The sequence below is a fragment of the Eucyclogobius newberryi genome, unplaced genomic scaffold (assembly GCF_026437365.1).
Source record: "Eucyclogobius newberryi isolate DKJ021-1_F unplaced genomic scaffold, fEucNew1.0.hap1 SCAF_13, whole genome shotgun sequence".
Taxonomy (NCBI): Eukaryota; Metazoa; Chordata; class Actinopteri; order Gobiiformes; family Gobiidae; genus Eucyclogobius; species Eucyclogobius newberryi.
The window spans coordinates 31,308,992-31,328,806 of record NW_027315757.1 but is presented as its reverse complement, the minus strand read 5'-3'; the positions used below and the strand labels follow the sequence as shown (position 1 = coordinate 31,328,806).

Genomic DNA, 19,815 nt, shown 5'->3' with positions numbered 1-19,815 from the left:
TTCATTTAGATACAGACCTCTCACATATTCATAAATAGAGCGAGTAATGCAGAGTTATTGTATTTTTGATGTATCAAATAGACTTAATCAGGTGAGGTTTTATCATTATTCCAGCCCGGGACGGTCCTCCTCCTGCTACGACAATGAGATAGTGATGATGAATCATGTGTACAAGGAGCGCTTCCCTAAGGTGAGTGCGTAACACTGTATTAGGTGTAATAAAATGTACTAAATGGCCGCTCTAATCCCATAAAGCCATAATAATAATAACAAACAGATTACCAGTACATTTTTATGCAAAAAATGTTTTTGCATATCATGCTACCAAAACAAAATATCTGCTTGGGGGTTGTAAACTGTAGCAAAGTAAATCAGTTGAGCTTTGTATTCTGTCTGTAGACCACAGAATTCATACATTATTATTTTTTGTGTGTGAAAATGGGCATGTCAAAGGACAAACTAGGTAAAATCCTCCAGCTAAGATAAAACCAAGCCTAGTTCTAGATCATGAGATGTGTCCTCGGGCGGAGCTCCTGAGAGACGCTCCAGCGCCATCGAAGGATGAGTCAAATGCAGGAGACACATTCTCTACAGGGATCATCATGGCTAATTTGGAAAATGTACTGATCTAAATGTTAAGATTTTTTTTTTCATCCAATTGATACATGACCCCATTTCCTACCAAAACATCTGTAAATTTCTTTACAACCAGATGCTTCTAAATATTTCATCTTTGGATTTTGAATTATTGCACGAGTGTCTCTTTAGTCTAAAAACATAGTAGCTACTAAAGTATAATTTGAATTATATATGATAATATATAATTAAATGTATATGATATATTTCATCAGAACTAATGGAGCTCTCTTTTCTCTCTTTCTTCTCACCAGGCCACAGCTCAGATGGAGGGGCGCCTGGCAGACTTTATAAAAGTATACTCTCCTGACCACACCCTCCCTCTGGCTGATGGAGCCCTGAGCTTCATCCACCACCAGATTGTTGAACTGGCTCGGGACTGCCTAGCCAAAGCCCAGGAAGGTCTCATCACATCAGTCTACTTCTTTGAACTGCAGGAAAACCTGGAGAAACTCATCCATGAGGTGAATTTGACCGGGAAAAACGACATATTTAGTTTAACAACTGAAGGGCAAACTGGCTTAAATTTAACTTTTTGTAAAATGCAATGTAAAGTGGACATATTATATCCTACATATTATACGTTAGTTTTTAATCTTATCATGTGGATGTTTCCTCATCATTTGATTACTCAGAGTTGTATTTTGATTGATTCGTGCATGTTTGAGTAATCCTGTCCTGCAACTGAGGCTTGCACAGAACATTTCAGTTTTCTCCAATGAGAGAAACCAATCAAGTTCCAATGGCACAAGAAGTCATTGTTCAACAATAAAAACATGTGAATGAAAATCTTCTGCTTGCTAATGTGAAATGCAACTATGGAGAGGCTTTTCAGTTCTGCAGTTTAAACAGGAAGTCAATGGACGTTTCTTTTAGACAGCCGTTTTAGACCAATATTGCTGTTTACAATAAACAAAGTGAAAAATGATTATCTACTTGTGTTATATTTCTACTAAGTGCCCGGAAAAAGTATAATATCTTTACATTAACTAATACAACACTGAACAACCCTTTTATTTACCGCAAACTACATTTACATTTGTCTTCTGTAAGGTCAGAATATAAACTAATGGATTGCTAAGTAAATGATTAATGTCAGATTTGAGCTTGAATGCTTCCACCTGCCATCCAACAAGTAACAATTTTGTTGTGATCAATCAATAATGCACTAACTATTAATCAAGTATGAACCTACTATTGTTCACCTGGTATAAAACAACTATTGAGGGTTCATCTTTCACACGTATTTGGCTGCAGACATGACTGATGCTGGCTGTCTGGGATTGAAATGTGTGGTAAATGAGGTGTAACGGTGAATGTGATTTGACAAAGCAGATAACAGGTATCTCTGAGACGCTGTGATTAGAGTGGGCTGCATCTGCCCGACTCTATCTGATGATGATAGTGGAATATACCTCCATCTCGCATCTGAAAGAGCATTTTAGAAGAAGCTAAAAAGTGTCTGTGTTTTTCATATCTTCTCTCTGTCATCAGGCCATCGAGCGATCGGAGAGTGCAGAGGTCACATTTATCACAGAAATGGTGAAGAAACTGCTCATCATTATCTCCAGACCAGCACGGCTTTTGGAATGTCTGGTAAGACAACATACAGGAAGGAATAGAAGCCGTGTGGGCATGTGATCTGTGTTAAATCACAGTGAGGGAGAATTCCAATGCAAACTCATGCGTTAAATTAGCTGTTCCAGCCACAGTTAAATAACATTCTATATCACTACACTGGGGACCATAGCAACAGGTAAACAAATGCTCAGCTGTTGGGGACTAAAGGCCAATTCATACTTCAGAAGAAGCAAGACGTTTGTTCTTACACCTAAAGCTGTGAGAACAAAATTACATAATTTTGATCTCACAGCTCTTGTTCTGCAGTTCTTGCAGCTTGTTCTCAATCGCCATAGCAACACCATAGCAACAGCTGTTTGAGTTCACTGGGGGCAGGACATAGGCCGAAGAACCTCTGAAGTATGCAATGTCTCAGCCCATTAGAAGTTTGTTTTTGTTCTTGCAGTTCAAGGTAAAAGAATAAACTTTTTGCTTCTAATGAAGTATGAATTTGGCCTTAATGCTGCGTTCCAGTTGTACTCTGAGGTAAAACACAGAAATAACTAATATCTCAGACGTTAATGATAATGAACAGTCTTTTATGATCTGTGCGTTTAACAGTTTTAATACACATCACGCCTTAAAACTTTAACGCTTAACTTATTGTTTAATATATTACATAGGGGATTTATTTTAGTGTAGTACTGAATACTACTTATTGCAACACACAACTTTTTAGTTAGATAACATAACATAGTAGGACATATTTTTGTCCAGATTGGGGTAGAAAGTTTACATCTAAGAGAACATAATACACTCATGTCATGCATGACCCAGACAAGGTCACTCACTCGCCTTGCAGCCCACACATCCTATTTTCAAGTTTTAATCAGATTAATGGTATGTATTCTACCGCAACACAATGCTACGGTTCACATCATTTTTAAGCCTCATGACACGATTGACTTTCTTTCAATAAACATGAGCTCACACGCTCATTTGTCAGCCTATTATAAGTATTTAAGCATTGATATATTACACAGTGGGGGGAGGCTCAGAACCCAGCCAGGCTTGTATAAATGGTCCCAGTACAGCCTGTCCTGACCAAATTAGCATTTAGATGAAAATTTACCTTAATGACATCCCCTCTACCCTCCTTGTTGCCTTTGACGATGGCCAAGTTTTTGTGTGGCTCACCCAAAACGTCCGTGTTCCATCCACACATTCTCCATAGATGAGTCAGATGGTCATTGACGCACTCATTATGACTGACAGGATGAGGAATTAACCGAGCAATCTCCATCATACATTTTTGATTAGGGAATGAATCAACTGGAGATTGGAGGAAAATGTAATAACCAGAATGGAAGTTCAGAAATAATTGCTGCTTGATTTTTTACTGAACTAAAATAAAAGCTTGTATCTAACGTTTATGTCATGTAGTGAGAAATGCTATATATTACTTTTATTCTATATATATTTTCAATGCATCATTAGAAGTATGGTTCATTTTATTTTACGTTGTGTTAATGTAATTTTCTATGTGGTGTAATTCATTTGTATTTGTGATATTTGTTTTTCAGGAGTTTAATCCAGAGGAGTTCTACCATCTGTTGGAAGCAGCAGAGGACCATGCCAAAGAGGGCCACCTCATGAAGACAGATATTCCTCGCTACATCATCAGTCAGCTGGGCCTGACCCGGGACCCCATCGAAGGTGAGAGCCACCAAGTGCATATTCACTCATTACACCAAGTTTGCTTCTGTTTCTACTTTTGGAAAGATTTGGACTGATTCATTCAAGTATCTATGATTTCCAGCACCATTTATTGTTTACTTGTTAACCATACTATAATGGTTGCACTTAATCCTTTGAGCAAACGCATTTACCTTCTGAGCTTTTATAGGATAACTCTTATTAGTGTTTGTGTTCTGGGCCTTTTGACTATTGGCTGATTTAGATGATGACACTGAAATACCATTGCAGAAAATGTATTAAACACATTGTGGGTCCAGGAGGTTCTGTACTTAGCACTCAGTATTCTCTGGATTGTAAACGTTGTGCTGTGTGTTTTGGCAGAAATGGTGAACCTGGACAGTTACGACAGCGAAGGCCCCGTTACGCCTGAGACTGATGACTCCACCGAGGTGAGACATTAGATCATTACTATTATTTACTCATTTATTTTGCCTATTAGCTGCACAGATTTCATCTGACTTGGTACGCACTGCCTCCCATCTGCTGATCCCTCAGCACATGTTAGCCATCTCATTTAGCTAATTTATGCTCAAGCAGTGAAACAGCACTCCTTCTCGCTCCAGGCATCGCCCCAGCTGCCCGATTTTTACCACGTAGACAATAAAAAAAGAGGACATTTTTAAATTAAATTCGGCCTGTAGCACTCCTACTTGCTAAGATATTAATGAAATATTAATATTCATCTGCTTAATTCTTTGATCTTTAGGGAAAAATAAAAACGATGAAGCCTCCAGGAGAAGCCGATTTCCAGACCATCAAGCTGATCAGCAATGGAGCATATGGGTAAGTGGATCATTAGAACAACAAATCACAAGGCAAAGAACAATAGCCCCAGCCCATGAAATAGACTATTATGTTGGAACTCGGAAGAAAGCGATTATACTAGAAATCTAAAATTCATACAAATTACATATTATTACATCATACATATTATTTTGGCGTACAAATACAGGATAACATTATTACTTTAACTTTTCATTTGGGGGTTTTTATCTCTGACTTGTAAATGCCTTTGTGCAGGGCTGTATATCTGGTGCGACATCTGGAGACGCGGCAGCGCTTCGCCATGAAGAAGATCAACAAACAGAACCTGATGCTGCGCAACCAGATCCAGCAGGCGTTTGTGGAGCGGGACATCCTGACCTTTGCAGAGAACCCCTTTGTGGTCTCCATGTTCTGCTCCTTCGAGACAAGGAGACACCTCTGCATGGTTATGGAGTATGTGGAGGGTACGTCATAGTGGTCCACATGTTTCATGGCAGAGACCTCAATTACGCTATATAAGTATACTTAAATGTTGAGAAAAAAGCTGCTGAAAATGTGCATTTGTTTAAATCTATGGTTTGAGCCTTTAAAACACTAAATAAAAACTGATACAGCTCAGAGAAAAGTTATATGAATTTGTTGTGAGATGCGACGACCTAATGAAAATCTAGAAACGTAATATATGTGTATTTATGGCAGGTGGAGACTGTGCCACTCTTCTGAAGAACATTGGTGCTCTGCCGTTGGAAATGGCGCGGCTGTACTTCGCAGAGACTGTGCTAGCTTTAGAATACGTGCACAACTATGGCATCGTGCACCGCGACATCAAACCTGACAAGTAAGAACTGTAAACGCTGCATATTACAACATTTCGATGCTTTCATTTCCTGTTAATCAAAGTTATAATTTGAATTACAGCCTTCTGATTACATCCATGGGCCACATCAAACTGACTGATTTTGGCCTGTCCAAGATCGGCCTGATGAACCTCACCACTAACCTGTACGAAGGGCACATCGAGAAGGATACCCGGGAGTTCCTGGATAAACAAGTATGAATTATGCATCGTGACTAATCCTCCAAGACACACTCTCCTGTCACGTAGCGAATCCAAGCTGTGTTTAAATTGAAATCGTTCTTTGATGTCCTCATTTCTATGCAAATGTATTCCATGTCCCTTTGTGCTTAGAAAATATAGTCGGCAGAAGAACTGCTCACTATTCATGTATCATTAGTTGAGTGAGTTGAGATGTTTAGTTTTTTTCTGTATCTTATTATGACCTGTCCAACATGGCTGCCTCACTTCTGTTCATTTGCTCTTGAAATCCTTTTATCTCTGCATCTCAGAAGTGGGCTGCTCTACAGGACAAAAATATAAACTGGCATAAACGGAGTGAAAACGTTGTGTATTCTGCTATACTCTTTTGTAGAATGTAACGTTTTACAGTGTACACCTTATATCATCATGTATTGTTTAGTCTAAACAATTTGTCAACTATCACATTTACTATTACAGTTTGAAAATGATTTGTGTTTTGACTTGGTTAAAAAAGACTTCTGTTAAACATCTGGTCCATGTGTTGCCAGGTGTGTGGTACACCAGAGTACATAGCCCCAGAGGTGATCCTCCGTCAGGGCTATGGTAAACCGGTAGACTGGTGGGCCATGGGCATCATCCTCTATGAGTTTTTAGTGGGCTGTGTGCCTTTCTTTGGAGACACTCCCGAAGAGCTGTTTGGACAAGTCATCACAGGTGAGGACGGTTTCTATTTAGACTGTTAAGGCTTTCACCAGCACTCAGTGTAACCACAATCAAAGTAAATTACCAATTGTTTGATTTTTGTAGATGATATAGAGTGGCCTGATGGTGATGAAGCTCTTCCTGTAGAAGCACAGGACCTAATCTCCTGTTTGCTGCAGACAGACCCTCTGATTCGACTGGGCACTGGTCAGTAACATTTAGTTCCATTACTTCTCTTTGGACTTATAGCTCTCCTTTGTTCTCATACTAGTCTGTTTGTTTGTGCAGGAGGTGGGTATGAGGTGAAGCAGCACCCATTCTTCTCAGAGGTTGACTGGAACAGCCTGCTCAGGCAGAAGGCAGAGTTCATCCCTCACCTGGAGTCTGAGGAGGACACCAGTTACTTTGACAGTGAGTCCACAGTCCAGAGACCCAGGCTCATCCTTGCCTCTTGCCTGGACATTCAGCACAGAAATGAGACACAAGAATTGATCAGAGAGCACATAGGCAGCATATAGTCAACTTGTTACAGTTTTCTTTGATGAGCTCCTGCTAGTTTTGCAAATACAATTCTCTGAGAAATAGTAAAAGCAATATACTGCTTCCTGGTGGTTGAGTGGTTAAGCCACAGCACACGTATGCCAGGCTCCAAGTGCAGCCGGCCGCAGTGTCGTCAGTTCAAATCCCAACTCAATTTACTGCATGTTTTCCCCTCTCTCTCATTCCCCATTTCACCCTGTCCTCTTCTATCTAATAAAGCTTATGAGCAACAAAATCCTTTAAGTGCAATTTCAACTTTATCTTGTTGTTCTCCTCTCAGCTCGTTCCGAACGTTATCACCACATTCACTCGTTCGATGAAGATAACACTAACGACGATGAGCCTGTGGAAATCCACCACTTCCAGTCCTGCTCCCCACGCTTCAGCAAGGTACAGGAGAATATGTATTACAGAGTTTTGAAGAGCAGTGAGAAGAGCAGGTGTTAAGTGAGTGTGCTCTGCACCTGCAGGTCTACAGCAGCATGGAGCACCTGTCTCAGCTGGAACATAAGCCCCATGGCGTCACCCTCAGAGAGCACAAGGGCCCACGGGAGGACAGAGTGGAGAGGATGGCCAAAAGAGAGAGTCTGGGGAGCCTGACGCTCCGGGACAAGAGCTGGAGGACTGGATCACCAGAACTGTGAGTGACAAAAAAAACAATAGACTTTTAAATGGCAAGGAAAAAGGACAGAAATCTAAAAGCCAAGAGTGCATTTATACAAATAGCCTTAGAGCTAATTATTGGCAAGGCAAGACAGGAATCAGGTTGTGATTGGCTGAAAGTAGGAAAAAACAGGGTAAAAGATATGGTCTTTCTGATTTAATTCAAGCTACCTTTATTACCCAGATAGATAATTATGTTGGTTAATGTATGTTCAGTAATGGTGTGGTTCAATGACGTGATGATGTAGCTTTGACACATTTTGCTTCTCCATTCCATCTCACTTAATAATAATATAATATCTGAAATCTCTTATCTATACCAGTAGGTGTTAATTAGTATTTCGTTTGTAGAAATATTCTCCTGGATTATTTCATTACTTTTATACATTCTTTACAAAAACGTAAGTTCTTAGTTAAAAGCTACTCATTGGAAATCAAGCATAAAACATCTCAATCACTGTAATAAATGCATTTGGGGGTAATCTGTATTTCATTGTATTGAATATTTCTTCATTGGCTCCTTTTTGAGGCTGCTGTAGATTAGTTCAGCCACTCCGGATAGTTATATAGCACAGAATAACAAACGGTATATGTCTGATTTATCTAATGGCGTTGTGTATATGTTCTGCAGAAAGCGTTTGTCCTGCTCAGAGTCGTCGTTCACAGAGAGCGACTCCAGCCCCCCGTCTGGAGTCAGGAGGAGGTTTTCTGCTCTGATGGATCCACACAGACTGGCCTCAGACCCAGAGCAGAGCAGGCAGAATGCAGGGAAGACAAGGGGCTCATCACTAGAGGGTGCTATAGGTGCTGGAAGCAGCCAGGGAGACCTGAGGGCATTTCTAAAAGAAAGCGCAACAATCACATCAGGAGGTAAAATGTTTATTTTTCTGGTGTCTTGTTAATTGCACAATATCCAAAAAACAGCTTAGTCAAAGTTATTTTATGAATTTGCTCAGACAAGCTGCTCAGACCTGACACTTCCTTGCCCCTGCCAGCCAGTGCTACAGTCTTGGGACTTCCAGACACTCAGGGGCCTCGAGGGGCCATCACTGACCTGGTCCTGCGCCGGGCCCATCACCACCAGCTCACCACAGAGGGGGAAAAACGCAAAGTCATCAAATCTGCCTCCGCCACTGCTCTCTCTGTCATCATTCCTGCTGGTAAATGTATTTAAAAATACAATTATGCATTCACAAGTTCACAAGTTCATGAATGATTTCTTCTTTTCGTGTGTAGTTGAGCAACATGGAGCATCTCCCTTGGCCAGCCCCATGTCCCCCCGCTCTCTCTCATCCAACGCCTCGTCCAGAGACTCTTCCCCCAGCAGGGACTACTCCCCCATGGTCAGCGTCTTGCATTCCCCCATTACCATCCACCGCTCAGGCAAAAAGTATGGCTTCACCCTCAGGGCCATCAGGGTCTACATGGGAGATAGTGACGTGTACAGTGTGCATCACATGGTTTGGGTAAGACATAAAATACATACATTTCATTGAACAAAAGCTCAAACATGAGACTTTAAAAGGCATTATGTAACCAAAAATATGAATATACTGAATATATTTGTTTTTCAGCACGTAGAGGAGGGGGGTCCTGCTCAGGAGGCAGGGCTCGGTTCAGGTGACCTCATCACTCATGTGAACGGAGAGTCGGTCCATGGGCTTGTCCACACAGAGGTGGTGGAGCTCATTCTCAAGGTGAAAATACATATATTATTCAAAATCAGATGGGACCAATACATAGGGGGACATGTGCCTGACTGACTTTTTAATTGTTGTCTACTGTTTTAATTTTATTTAGTCTTTCTGCTCTCTGGTCTGGTTCTGTTTTTATCAAATAAAATAAAATAAAAAATCTATTTTTAAATGTCATATGTTTTTTATTGAATTTGTTTAGAGTGGGAACAAGGTGACCGTTACAACCACCCCATTTGAGAACACTTCTATTAAAGTGGGTCCTGCTCGCAAGACCAGCTATAAATCCAAGATGGCTCGCCACAGTAAGAGGAGCGGTGCCAAGGAGGGACAAGAGTAAGTCACAACAGAATACTACGTTTCAGATGATACCAGTATCCTTAAGTCCTGTAACTTGGGACGGGAAAATGTCCATGTATAGATGACATGCTAATTGTGTGTTGTAGTTGGTTAAATCGAGAGGGAAGATGGAGCCTGTTATATTGACAATTCCACATTAATGATTATTTTCTAGTGATAACTGTTACTATGTTTGTGTGTATTTGTATTATAGTAAGAAACGCAACTCCTTGTTTCGTAAAATCACAAAGCAGTCAAACCTGCTCCACACCAGCCGTAGCCTGTCGTCTCTGAACCGCTCCCTGTCGTCCGGAGACAGTCTGCCCTGTTCCCCAACGCACGGACTGTCCGCTCGCTCTCCCACCCAGAACTACCGCACCAACATCGAATCGCCATATCTGGGTAAATATTCAGCTTTTTTCATAAATAATAATAGTTATAGGTTATATAGTTGTATCTGCAGAGGTTATGAATGGACTTATTTTTGTCTTAATAGTACTGCTACATTTAGGGATAGGCAATATGACTTAAATAAGCCACATTTTTTCCTTTAGCTACATTACAGATAAACTAAGAATAGGTTTTTGTACTTTTTACAGTGTAATAGTTGGCTAATTAAAATGTTAAAATGGCTAATTACTCAGATTTAGAAATGTCATATGCAACACAAAAATCATTCAACAGTCATTTTTTTGTATTCTAACTACGTATATTGTAGATTCACAGAGATACACGGATTCAAAACAAGATACATTATTCAGGTTTTCTTATATCAAATTGTCTCTCTTAAAAACATCACACTTCCAGTCCATACATGAAAATATCTTACATTAGGATTGGGAAAGCTGATGAAGCCGAGGTGTTCACAGATTATTCTGTTTCTCCTGCAGGCAACTCATCTCAGAGCAGCTCCCCGGCCTCCAGCACGCCCAACTCCCCCGCCACTTCGCACCACATGAGACCCAGCTCCCTGCACGGTCTCTCTCCCAAACTGCATCGCCAGTACCGCTCGGCTCGCTGCAAGTCCGCCGGCAACATCCCCCTATCCCCCTTAGCCCACACGCCCTCCCCCACCACGTCGTCCCCTCCGCCCCTCTCGGGACACTCTGTGGGCAGCTCCAACACCACGCAGACCTTCCCTGCCAAGCTCCACTCCTCTCCCCCGGTGTCGCGACCTCGCCCCAAAAGCGCAGAGCCGCCCAGGTCCCCGTTACTGCAGCGAGTGCAGTCGGCGGAGAAGCTCGGGGCCCCCATGCTCCCTTCATCCTCTTCCTCCTCGTCCTCACCTTCACCTCTGACCGGTGGTGTTTCGCTACGCAAACACAGCCTGGAGGTGGCACACGGTGACTACCGAAGAGAGTCGTTTCACTGTGAACATAGCTTACAGAGTTTGCTAGAAATCGAAGGGGAAAATGGACCAGCTCCTCCCTCCCCGTCGTCTTCGTCATCCCCGTCCCCCTCGCCGCCGCTGGGAGGAGAAATCACAGGGTTAAAACCGTCGAGGAGAATGGGACGACAAGAATCGCCACTGAGCCGTGAATCGATACTCACGACTACAGGGAAAGACGCTCAAGCGGTTGAACCTAAAACGTCACAAACTAGCAACGGCAATATTGTGACAAGTGCATCTACAATAAATGTAGAGAAAAACATGGAAGTTGCAGCTGAAACTAAATCTGGCAATGTGGATAAAGATGCAGGTGTTTGGGGTGCACAGTCTGAGTCAGCAGTCTCAAAGAGCAATGAGAAAAGTGACAGGCAGCAAAGTGTACAAACAGAAAGCGTGACAAAAGCTAGAAAGAAAGATGTCAAACAGGCAAACATGCAAACAGACTCTGGGGCTACTGAGAAGAAACTAGACATCAAGACGGATAACAGGGCTAAAAGTAAGCAGCAGGATGGTAAACAACTTAATGTCCTCACAGATCACGCAAATAAAAACAAGCTGCCAGACAGTAAGCAGCAAATTACACAAACGGAAAATACAGCAAAGGCAAAAGAAGATGGCAAACAACAGAGCCTGCTCACAGATCCATCATCTAAAGGTAAACGACAAGATAGTGCGCAGCTAAATGCACAAGCAGAGACTTCAACTAAGGCTAAGCAACATGACAGCAAGCTGCAAAGTGTGCCAGCTGACGGCGCTAGTAAATTTAGGGACAAGGTTGACGAAAGAACAAAACATACATCTGCTTCTGACAAAGCAAACGTGCAGAAAAACACCGAGCCTATCGCAGCCAAGTCACGCAGAGGTTCGGAGACGTCAGAAAAGGCGGATAACGCTGATAAAATTATAACTAGCAAATCTAAAGGACAAGCGCCACCAGCACCAACGCAGGTCCCAGTGGGAGTAACGCAGGCTCCAGCGAGGAACAAATCTGAGAAGCAGTCGGGTCCAACCAGCAGCTATCGCACGGGTAAAGATGAGAGAGCTCACTTAGAGGCGCTGGAGGAAAACCCAATGTCTCCATCTTCTTGTACACCGTCACCATCCTCGAGCAAATCCAGGCCTATGTCTCCTGGAGATAAAAACAGCTTTGTTACTCAACTCACAAGTGTGGCCAAAACTGTACTGGGGCCAATCAAAGGGGGGGCACAAGAAGGGGTTAAAGGCAAAGACAAAATGAGTGAGGAGAAGAGAGGAAACACAGCAGGGAAATCGGAGGCTGGAGGGGGGCGCAGAGGCGGTCCGTCAGGTCAGTTTGATAAAACGAACAGCCGAAGCTCCAAGTATCACTAGTGAAAAAGACTTTTCCAAGAGACTTTCCCATGTATTGCCTTTTACCGTAGCGCCATACTGACATATCAACAACTGAAAGGGAGAAAATATCTGAGAATAAAAGAAAATGCTTGAAAGACCAAAAAGATTTACAAAAGAGTTGTGAATAAACAGCATCTGCTCCTGTGACGTCATGAACAGGCCTGTGTATGTCCTGAGCACTACAGTGTGTTTAGTTGCATAGTACTGCGCGTATGTCTTAATGCATGTTTGACATTGTACATAAATTATACTGAAAAGGGAAGATAAAGCAGACTCTAAAGGAGTGAACACTGTGAACATTTTAACATATTCAACCATAGGAATTGTATGAAAAGTGGACTCTGCCATCAGATGTGATTTATAATATAACAGTAAGTGCTCACAGTTTGTGAAAAAATACAATTAATATCAATTTGAATTGTTTGTCGTCAAAGGTCATAATTTTGTTTATATGGTATGGAAATAGCTTCCTGAATAGAAAATGAGAAAATCCTGACGAAAGGCCTAATTTAGAAGCAATCTTAAGATATTTTTCTGTTGTTTTGTCCAATTATTGAACTTCACTGAGTTTCACAGACTGTGAGACAAAAAGTTGTTAGAAGTTGAAAAAAAAGATACCAGTTTTCATCTGGACCAAACTAGTACCATGCTTGAGTCAGTTCAGACTAATTTCACTGTTTTCACTATTTTCCACTTCCACGTCGATGTAGGTCACTTACACATAAGATTACCCCCAACTTGGACCAAGACACCAAATCCTTCCTAATGGCATTTGTTTGGAATCTGTTAAAGGGCTGTATTTCTGTAGTACATGAGATAAACTTGCACAGTTGCGCCATGCTAATTTACTATCAATTTTGGTGTCCCCGGTTTTTATGTTTACATTTGGGAATGAGAAACAGTTGATGAAAAGAAAAGGGTTGCAATAATCCAAGCAAACACACATCCACTATGGTGATATATGTGCAATTTTATACCTTAGCCTTTTGTGTTAATACATAGCTGAAATGTTTTGTTATTTCAAATACAGAAAGTGCGCTAGGTACCATCAAACCTAGCACTTATCAATAAATAATAGGCTCCCTCTTTTTCTATCCATTCAAAAATATTGTAATCTTAATTGCTATGTGTTAAAAAGTGCCAGTGTTTTTATTTAGGGATATTGTGCTATTTTTGTTTACAATATAATGTAGAATAATATGCAATCCAACAGTGCCCGGTTCTACCAAACTGAGCACCTTGGTCAGTTGTAGATTAATAAAAAGACTGGATTAGATTGTTCAATTTAGTGGTGAGATAGTGATTGTCTTATGCTGTTATAGAAAAGAAAAGACAATGGGGACATAGATGGCTCAGAGTTGTGTAGGACTGCCACCTGGTGGACTATATCAGACCAAAAGGGGGACAGAAATGTTTAATTGTAAAAGATGTCTTCTTTCTGTGAGTATCTCAATCTTTTGATTCTGATAGAAAAAGATAAAAGATAAACACATATTCCACACATTGTCATAGTGTATCCAATGTAATGATTTAATGACACATTTAAGCCATCATTAGTGCACTGATTTTATTTGTGTAATGTGATAAAATTGCACTTTATTTTGTGCTATTTAGCCTATTCATAGGTTTTATTTATAGCATTTTATTTATTATTTTATGTATTGTATACATTTTGATTTGTCGTGTTTTCAATTATTCAGAATATAAATCCATGTGGTTTACCCAAATGATTATTCCATGAAGCTAAAAGGTGTCATGTCATGTCTGTCCTGTGTTTTGTACATCAACAACTATGTCTGATTGTTGTTGCTCTTTTTCATTCTGTTGATGCATAATTACTATTGTTGTGAAAATTATAATGCAAAAAAGCCCCACAAAATAAAATAATTGAAAATCAAAGTTTGCAATTAGTGATGTGTTGCAGATCCACTATAATACTGTAGGGAGTATTTATATATATTTATTATGGTTACAGTCTGTTGCTTTTTAAATACAAAGCCTTCATCTTAATTAACCTTTACGTGCAGTTAAAATAAGAACCAACAAAAACATGTTCAAATTGAGGTATCCATTTCATTGACCTTCTGTGTTTCCTCTAGACATGTATGTTTATTTCACCCATTGCAATACAAGTTCAAGTTAAATAGTCAATAAACCTCTCCAGTGCCTATACACATCAGGCTGTCTGTGTGTAAAATCTATGTTGACTTCATTAACACTTGAGTCAGTCTCTCCTATTTGATTTGATTGACACACCATGAATATACTGTACTTTATACTTTACATATACTTTACATGTACTTTACACGTCCATGGGTTTTACACACAGAGCCCTGGCTGTGTGTCTCCTCCCATTGGTCTCCTCGTGACCAATCAACGCAGAGCCGACACGTGACGAACACAAACAGGAAGAGTGGCTGACGTCTGGCTACTTTAAATTGTAAATTGTGTTTGTACAAGTTTAAGACCAAACGCTACATTTATTTGGTACATTATGTAGTGCAAGACGAGTGCATATTGGTATGTGCTTATATGAAGACAGATAGAGGACGGGACCATGGAGGTAACACATGAAACAACTTTCTCTATGTAACACGAGAACACGAAACTAAAGTATCGTCAGGCTCAGTGTCTATGAATGCTGCAGGGACCTATTGAGTAAAAGTAACGTCGCAGTAAATAATCTAATGTATTGTACAGTATTTAGGCTGTATCTCAGCAAAATGTATTACTGTTCATGAATAAAATCTTGAGATGTTGCTGATTTAAATACCATTTGATTAACTCTAAAGCATTGTAGCTTGATCAACTTGTGTTGGTTGTTGTGGTGTGTCTGTAGACATGTGGTAATGGCCCTTGTGACTTTTGGTTTATTGAGCTGTTAATGCAGAATAAAATCTTAATTCTAAGAGTAGGAGTCCTTAGACCTTAAACCTCTTCTGTTTCAGGAGTAGGACACATTAGCCACACATTAGCCACATCACATGGTGTCTCCATTTCTCCAATGTCATGCTCACTTTATTGTGGTAAATAGAGTCAGTCACAGAGAGAGATCAAATGTAAACGTTATGTCACAAGTTAACTCGAACAAAGGAAAGTATTGATTTTCCTTTTTGTTTTCAGCTCTGCCAAAATGGGAAGACAGATCCTGTTTTTAAGCTGTAAAGATGGATAACAATATGTCCACGACGGAGTTTGAAGACCTGTCTTTGACAGAAGACCCGATGGAAGAGTGGCTCTTCCTGTCCTCAGAATCAGCTTCACCTCCAAGCCCGAGTGTGAGCCGAGAAGAGCAGCCCGAGGACACAACTAAACTCAAGTCTAAACTGCTCTCAGCATGGAACAGCTTCAGATATGGTCCGTCTGGTTTTTCAGTTTGTATTTCTACTTCCTATGTACATTCATCATTTCTGTCTTCTTCTAGTGTCTGCCTGGTCACTCAAACAGAAATCCAAATTCAACAAAAGTTCACCAGTGATTATGCTTGGGAAAACATATGTGCTGACGCATCCAGGTACATTGTTTACATTACCCCAAAAGGTGGAAAGTAGACTCTTATTATCTCTCATATAGGACAATCTTGTAAGACTGGTCCCTGTGGCGAGGGTTGTGTTTTTTGTGAACATTTATAAATTCAAAGGTTTTGTTTAATATTTTTGTGTGTGTTTTTATGCCCAGTAAATTAGTCATCAACAATACCTCTTTATTTGCATTTTCTACACATTGGGGCTGCTTGAAAAATATCCATATCTTCAAAATAGGATTCTGTTTAAAGTTCGTATTTTAAACATGTCCTGTCGAATTGACTAAAAGACTGAAATAGGCTAAATGAAATGACAAACTAATAAAAAAAAAATCTAAATGTATTTGTACATATCTTAACTACAGAGTTTACCGTTTTATGCATATTGAGTTGCTTGTGGAGGAAGTTTTATTGTAAAAAATCTTCTACAGATTTTCTTTTGGCTGACCTGCTGCCTAAAGAATACACATGCTGCTGTCTTTGGACAGGGCACTGCACAAAATGTGACTAGCATAGTTTAGGATTCATTCATTCATTTTCTACTGCTTGTTCCCTTGCAGTTTCGGGGTCGTGGGTGACTGGAGCCTATCCCAGTGACTTTGGGCCTTAGGCGGGGTAAACCCTGGCCAGTGGCCAACTCGTTGCAGGGCCAACATCCTGTTGATTTATAGTTTAGGATAAATTAACAAGATCAGGCCATTAGTTTCGCTGGCTTTTTTTTTTTTTCATGCCTGTTAGTGGTGCCTTATATTCCTGATCTCATGTGTTGTTTGTGTCTCCCAGGCGACAGAGAGCACTTTCGCCGCTCGTTCTCCTCTTTGCTGTGGCTCACTTACAGAAGAGGCTTCCCTCCGCTGCCCGGCTGCGGTCTCTCCACTGACAGTGGCTGGGGCTGTATGCTCAGAACTGGACAAATGCTGCTGGCTCAGGGGCTGCTGCTCCACCTCATGCCTCCAGGTCAAAATATACATTTCTGGTTCACTGCTGCTTTACCTTTATCACGCTATGATGTCTATTTTTGAATGAACGCTAAGTTAGTATTTTGCATCTTAAAACATCCACTGGACATTAGGCTTCCTGAAAATTCTGATGTGTGACTTATTGGTTTATTCTGTGGACCTGGAAAATGAAATTAAATGAATAAGTAGTTATTTAATCACTCTAAATAGTTTCTTTCACTTACAAACCCTTTGGCACACTGTTGGTATTCACATGAATTTATAATTGGGTACCCACCTTTTAATAATTGTAATGTACGTACACTAAAAGATGTGATTTGGTTTTCTTTTGCAGACTGGTCTTGGACCTCCAACCTCCACTCAGTAAAAGACGATATAGACCTCCAGGACAGCCACGCCTCAGCCAGCTCAGACCAGAGTCAGAGAAACGGTAAGCTGAGTCGACAGCTGAGCCTGGGTTCCCTGCTGGACAGACCTATGGTGGCCACTCACAGGAGAATGGTGACCTGGTTTGCAGACCGCCCATCGGCTCCATTTGGGATACACAAACTGGTGGATTTGGGAAAGAGCTCAGGAAAGAAGGCAGGGGACTGGTATGGACCCTCCATAGTGGCACATATTCTCAGGTGGGAATATTATACACTTGAATAAAACTTACTGTTACTGTTACTGTTTTAAGATGGTAATTTTGGTTTCAGGAAAGCTCTGAATAAATCACCAGATCTTTCCAAGCTTTCAGTGTATGTCGCACAAGATTGCACTGGTGAGTAATATCCTGACTATTGCCTTGTACACCTTTTATAACATCTGAATTCAGAGAGAAGCCGTGTATTGTGTTACCCTTTTGTCATTGTGTTGGTTAGTGTACAAAGAGGATGTGAGCAGCTTGTGTGAGTGGCCTGGCTCTGACAGCGCCACCTTCTGGACATCCGTCATCATCTTGGTTCCAGTACGACTTGGGGGACAGGAGCTCAACCCCAACTACATTCCCTTTGTCAAAGTACACAATATAGAATATTTCATTTGTTTGAAAATCACATTATGTTGCAGGTTACACTTATATAATATCTACACAAAGGCTTAAAAATAATTACAAAATACCTTTTTATGAATAGAAACTGCTTGGCTTGCACTCCTGCATTGGAATCATTGGGGGGAAGCCGAAGCACTCGCTGTTTTTTGTTGGCTATCAAGGTATTGGCATATATTGTGAATTATCTCTAATGTTAATTTAATTATATAATTCAACCAATTGTCATTTAAAAGACAACTATTTGCTGTATCTGGACCCTCATGTCTGTCAGCCCTCTGTGGATGTGAGCAAGGGCAACTTCCCCTTAGAGGTATGTGAAGTCAGCAGGTTAGGCTTTCTATTCTCAAATTGTTACCATTAAACTGACAAATCTTTGATCAAATCTTTTATATTCAGTCATTTCACTGTAAACACCCAAAGAAGATCCCGTTTTCTCGGATGGATCCCAGCTGTACAATAGGATTCTACGCCAAAGATCCAACTGACTTTGAAACACTCTGCAAAGATGTCACTGAGGTGAGCAAATCGAGAGCAAGTGGGAATCAAAACAGAACATTCAAATACGTCCATAGTTCAAAGTCTTGAAGCATTGTCTTCCCTTAATTCTAGTTGTAAGAGACAATTAAGATTTATAAGCATAATATTTAGTTACAGGATATGTTCCAATATTTTAAACATTATTATTCATACAAGATCTCATTGTCATCTCTGTTCTCCCACAGGCTCTGTTCACCTCCAAGGACACATATCCCATCTTTATTTTTGAAGAGGGCCCTGGTCCACAGGAGGAGACAATTACTGTGTCCACTGACCTCACCTACATTCAGAGGAAGAGCCAGAGAAAGAGACTGCTCACCTCAAGCAGCATGGACGAGTTTGTCCTGCTCTGACTACAACAGGTTTCTGCTGAACTGTTAAGACATTAGCATGTTTTAAAGACTTTTTCTATTTCTATTTATTGTTTTATAAGGGCCTTTCTTAATTTAGAGGAGCACGGTAACACTACAGATCAGGTAGGTCTGAGCTCATATGGAAACGTATACATTAGGTAATAAGTAATAATGGTTCATATAAGAATCCGCCAATAATGTTATTTAATCATGTAAATCATGTTCAATTATAAGTGGAATGGAAAGTGCTGATAAATTATTATTATTATTATTATTAAAATGATTGCAAGTAACAAATAATACTATAAATTGTAAGCTGTTAAGTAATTTTATTATTATTATTATTATAGGCTATGTATGACAATATTTGAACATTGTGTTTTTGTATTGCATTTTCTAAAATGCTGCCCAATTGAATATCACATGTTTGTATTTTAGCACATTTTAATGACAGTACTGGCAAGCATTTATTGCCTTTACATTATTTTTAAAAATGTTTTAATTATTGGCAGATATGTAATGTTATTGGTTATTATTACTTTATTAGTTGCGCTGGTCCAGGCCCCAAACTAAAGTCATGTGACCCGATGCGCCGTCACATGAGCTTAATCTGTGAATGGATTAGAAGATTGGATTTCTGTAAACATGTGACTGACTCCAGGGAAAGTCTGGAGCATAATACGAAGCAGCTACTATTGGGCTCCAAATGATTCATGCTCAGCTGAATGATCATTTTAATGTAATTAATTTGAATGCCTCTGTTTGACTGTAAATTGAGTGATGTACTGATTCAACTGTGAACTTAATAAAGGGTTTATGGAAGAGACTTCTTTGCATGTTTGTTATTATAGTTGAGATTGTATTTTATTTGAATATTTTATAAAGCAATGCATTTTAGTCATGTTTTGGGAATGCTTCTTGCACTGGTAACAATGAGCATTCTTGTAATAACG

General features: G+C 40.2%; 2 protein-coding genes across 5 annotated transcripts in view; both read left to right on the top strand.

The window, feature by feature from the left end:
* Positions 1 to 12,895, top strand: part of LOC140358594 (microtubule-associated serine/threonine-protein kinase 1-like) — a 38,901-nt gene extending 26,006 nt beyond the window's left edge. For 3 of the 4 annotated variants that reach the window (XM_072443520.1, XM_072443519.1, XM_072443522.1), the window contains 21 exons: positions 115 to 190; positions 891 to 1,100; positions 2,131 to 2,232; positions 3,780 to 3,912; positions 4,276 to 4,343; positions 4,661 to 4,737; positions 4,975 to 5,183; positions 5,419 to 5,557; positions 5,638 to 5,770; positions 6,307 to 6,472; positions 6,566 to 6,667; positions 6,749 to 6,871; positions 7,281 to 7,390; positions 7,471 to 7,640; positions 8,295 to 8,533; positions 8,620 to 8,823; positions 8,900 to 9,129; positions 9,238 to 9,360; positions 9,560 to 9,693; positions 9,911 to 10,098; positions 10,587 to 12,895. In XM_072443520.1, coding sequence (XP_072299621.1) covers positions 115 to 190; positions 891 to 1,100; positions 2,131 to 2,232; positions 3,780 to 3,912; positions 4,276 to 4,343; positions 4,661 to 4,737; positions 4,975 to 5,183; positions 5,419 to 5,557; positions 5,638 to 5,770; positions 6,307 to 6,472; positions 6,566 to 6,667; positions 6,749 to 6,871; positions 7,281 to 7,390; positions 7,471 to 7,640; positions 8,295 to 8,533; positions 8,620 to 8,823; positions 8,900 to 9,129; positions 9,238 to 9,360; positions 9,560 to 9,693; positions 9,911 to 10,098; positions 10,587 to 12,436 — 4,786 coding nt within the window. In that variant the 3' untranslated portion in view covers positions 12,437 to 12,895. The remainder of the gene's footprint in view (positions 1 to 114; positions 191 to 890; positions 1,101 to 2,130; positions 2,233 to 3,779; positions 3,913 to 4,275; positions 4,344 to 4,660; positions 4,738 to 4,974; positions 5,184 to 5,418; positions 5,558 to 5,637; positions 5,771 to 6,306; positions 6,473 to 6,565; positions 6,668 to 6,748; positions 6,872 to 7,280; positions 7,391 to 7,470; positions 7,641 to 8,294; positions 8,534 to 8,619; positions 8,824 to 8,899; positions 9,130 to 9,237; positions 9,361 to 9,559; positions 9,694 to 9,910; positions 10,099 to 10,586) is intronic. The other variant, XM_072443521.1, reaches the window with a different exon arrangement.
* Positions 12,896 to 14,839: 1,944 nt separating this feature from the next.
* On the top strand, positions 14,840 to 19,115 carry LOC140358598 (cysteine protease atg4da). The gene is made up of 11 exons (XM_072443528.1): positions 14,840 to 15,020; positions 15,581 to 15,814; positions 15,882 to 15,971; positions 16,764 to 16,937; positions 17,274 to 17,565; positions 17,638 to 17,702; positions 17,803 to 17,939; positions 18,055 to 18,133; positions 18,206 to 18,282; positions 18,369 to 18,488; positions 18,695 to 19,115. The coding sequence occupies exons 2-11, from the start codon at positions 15,625 to 15,627 to the stop codon at positions 18,860 to 18,862; spliced, it is 1,392 nt and encodes a 463-aa protein (XP_072299629.1). The 5' UTR covers positions 14,840 to 15,020; positions 15,581 to 15,624; the 3' UTR covers positions 18,863 to 19,115.
* Positions 19,116 to 19,815: the final 700 nt, after the last annotated feature.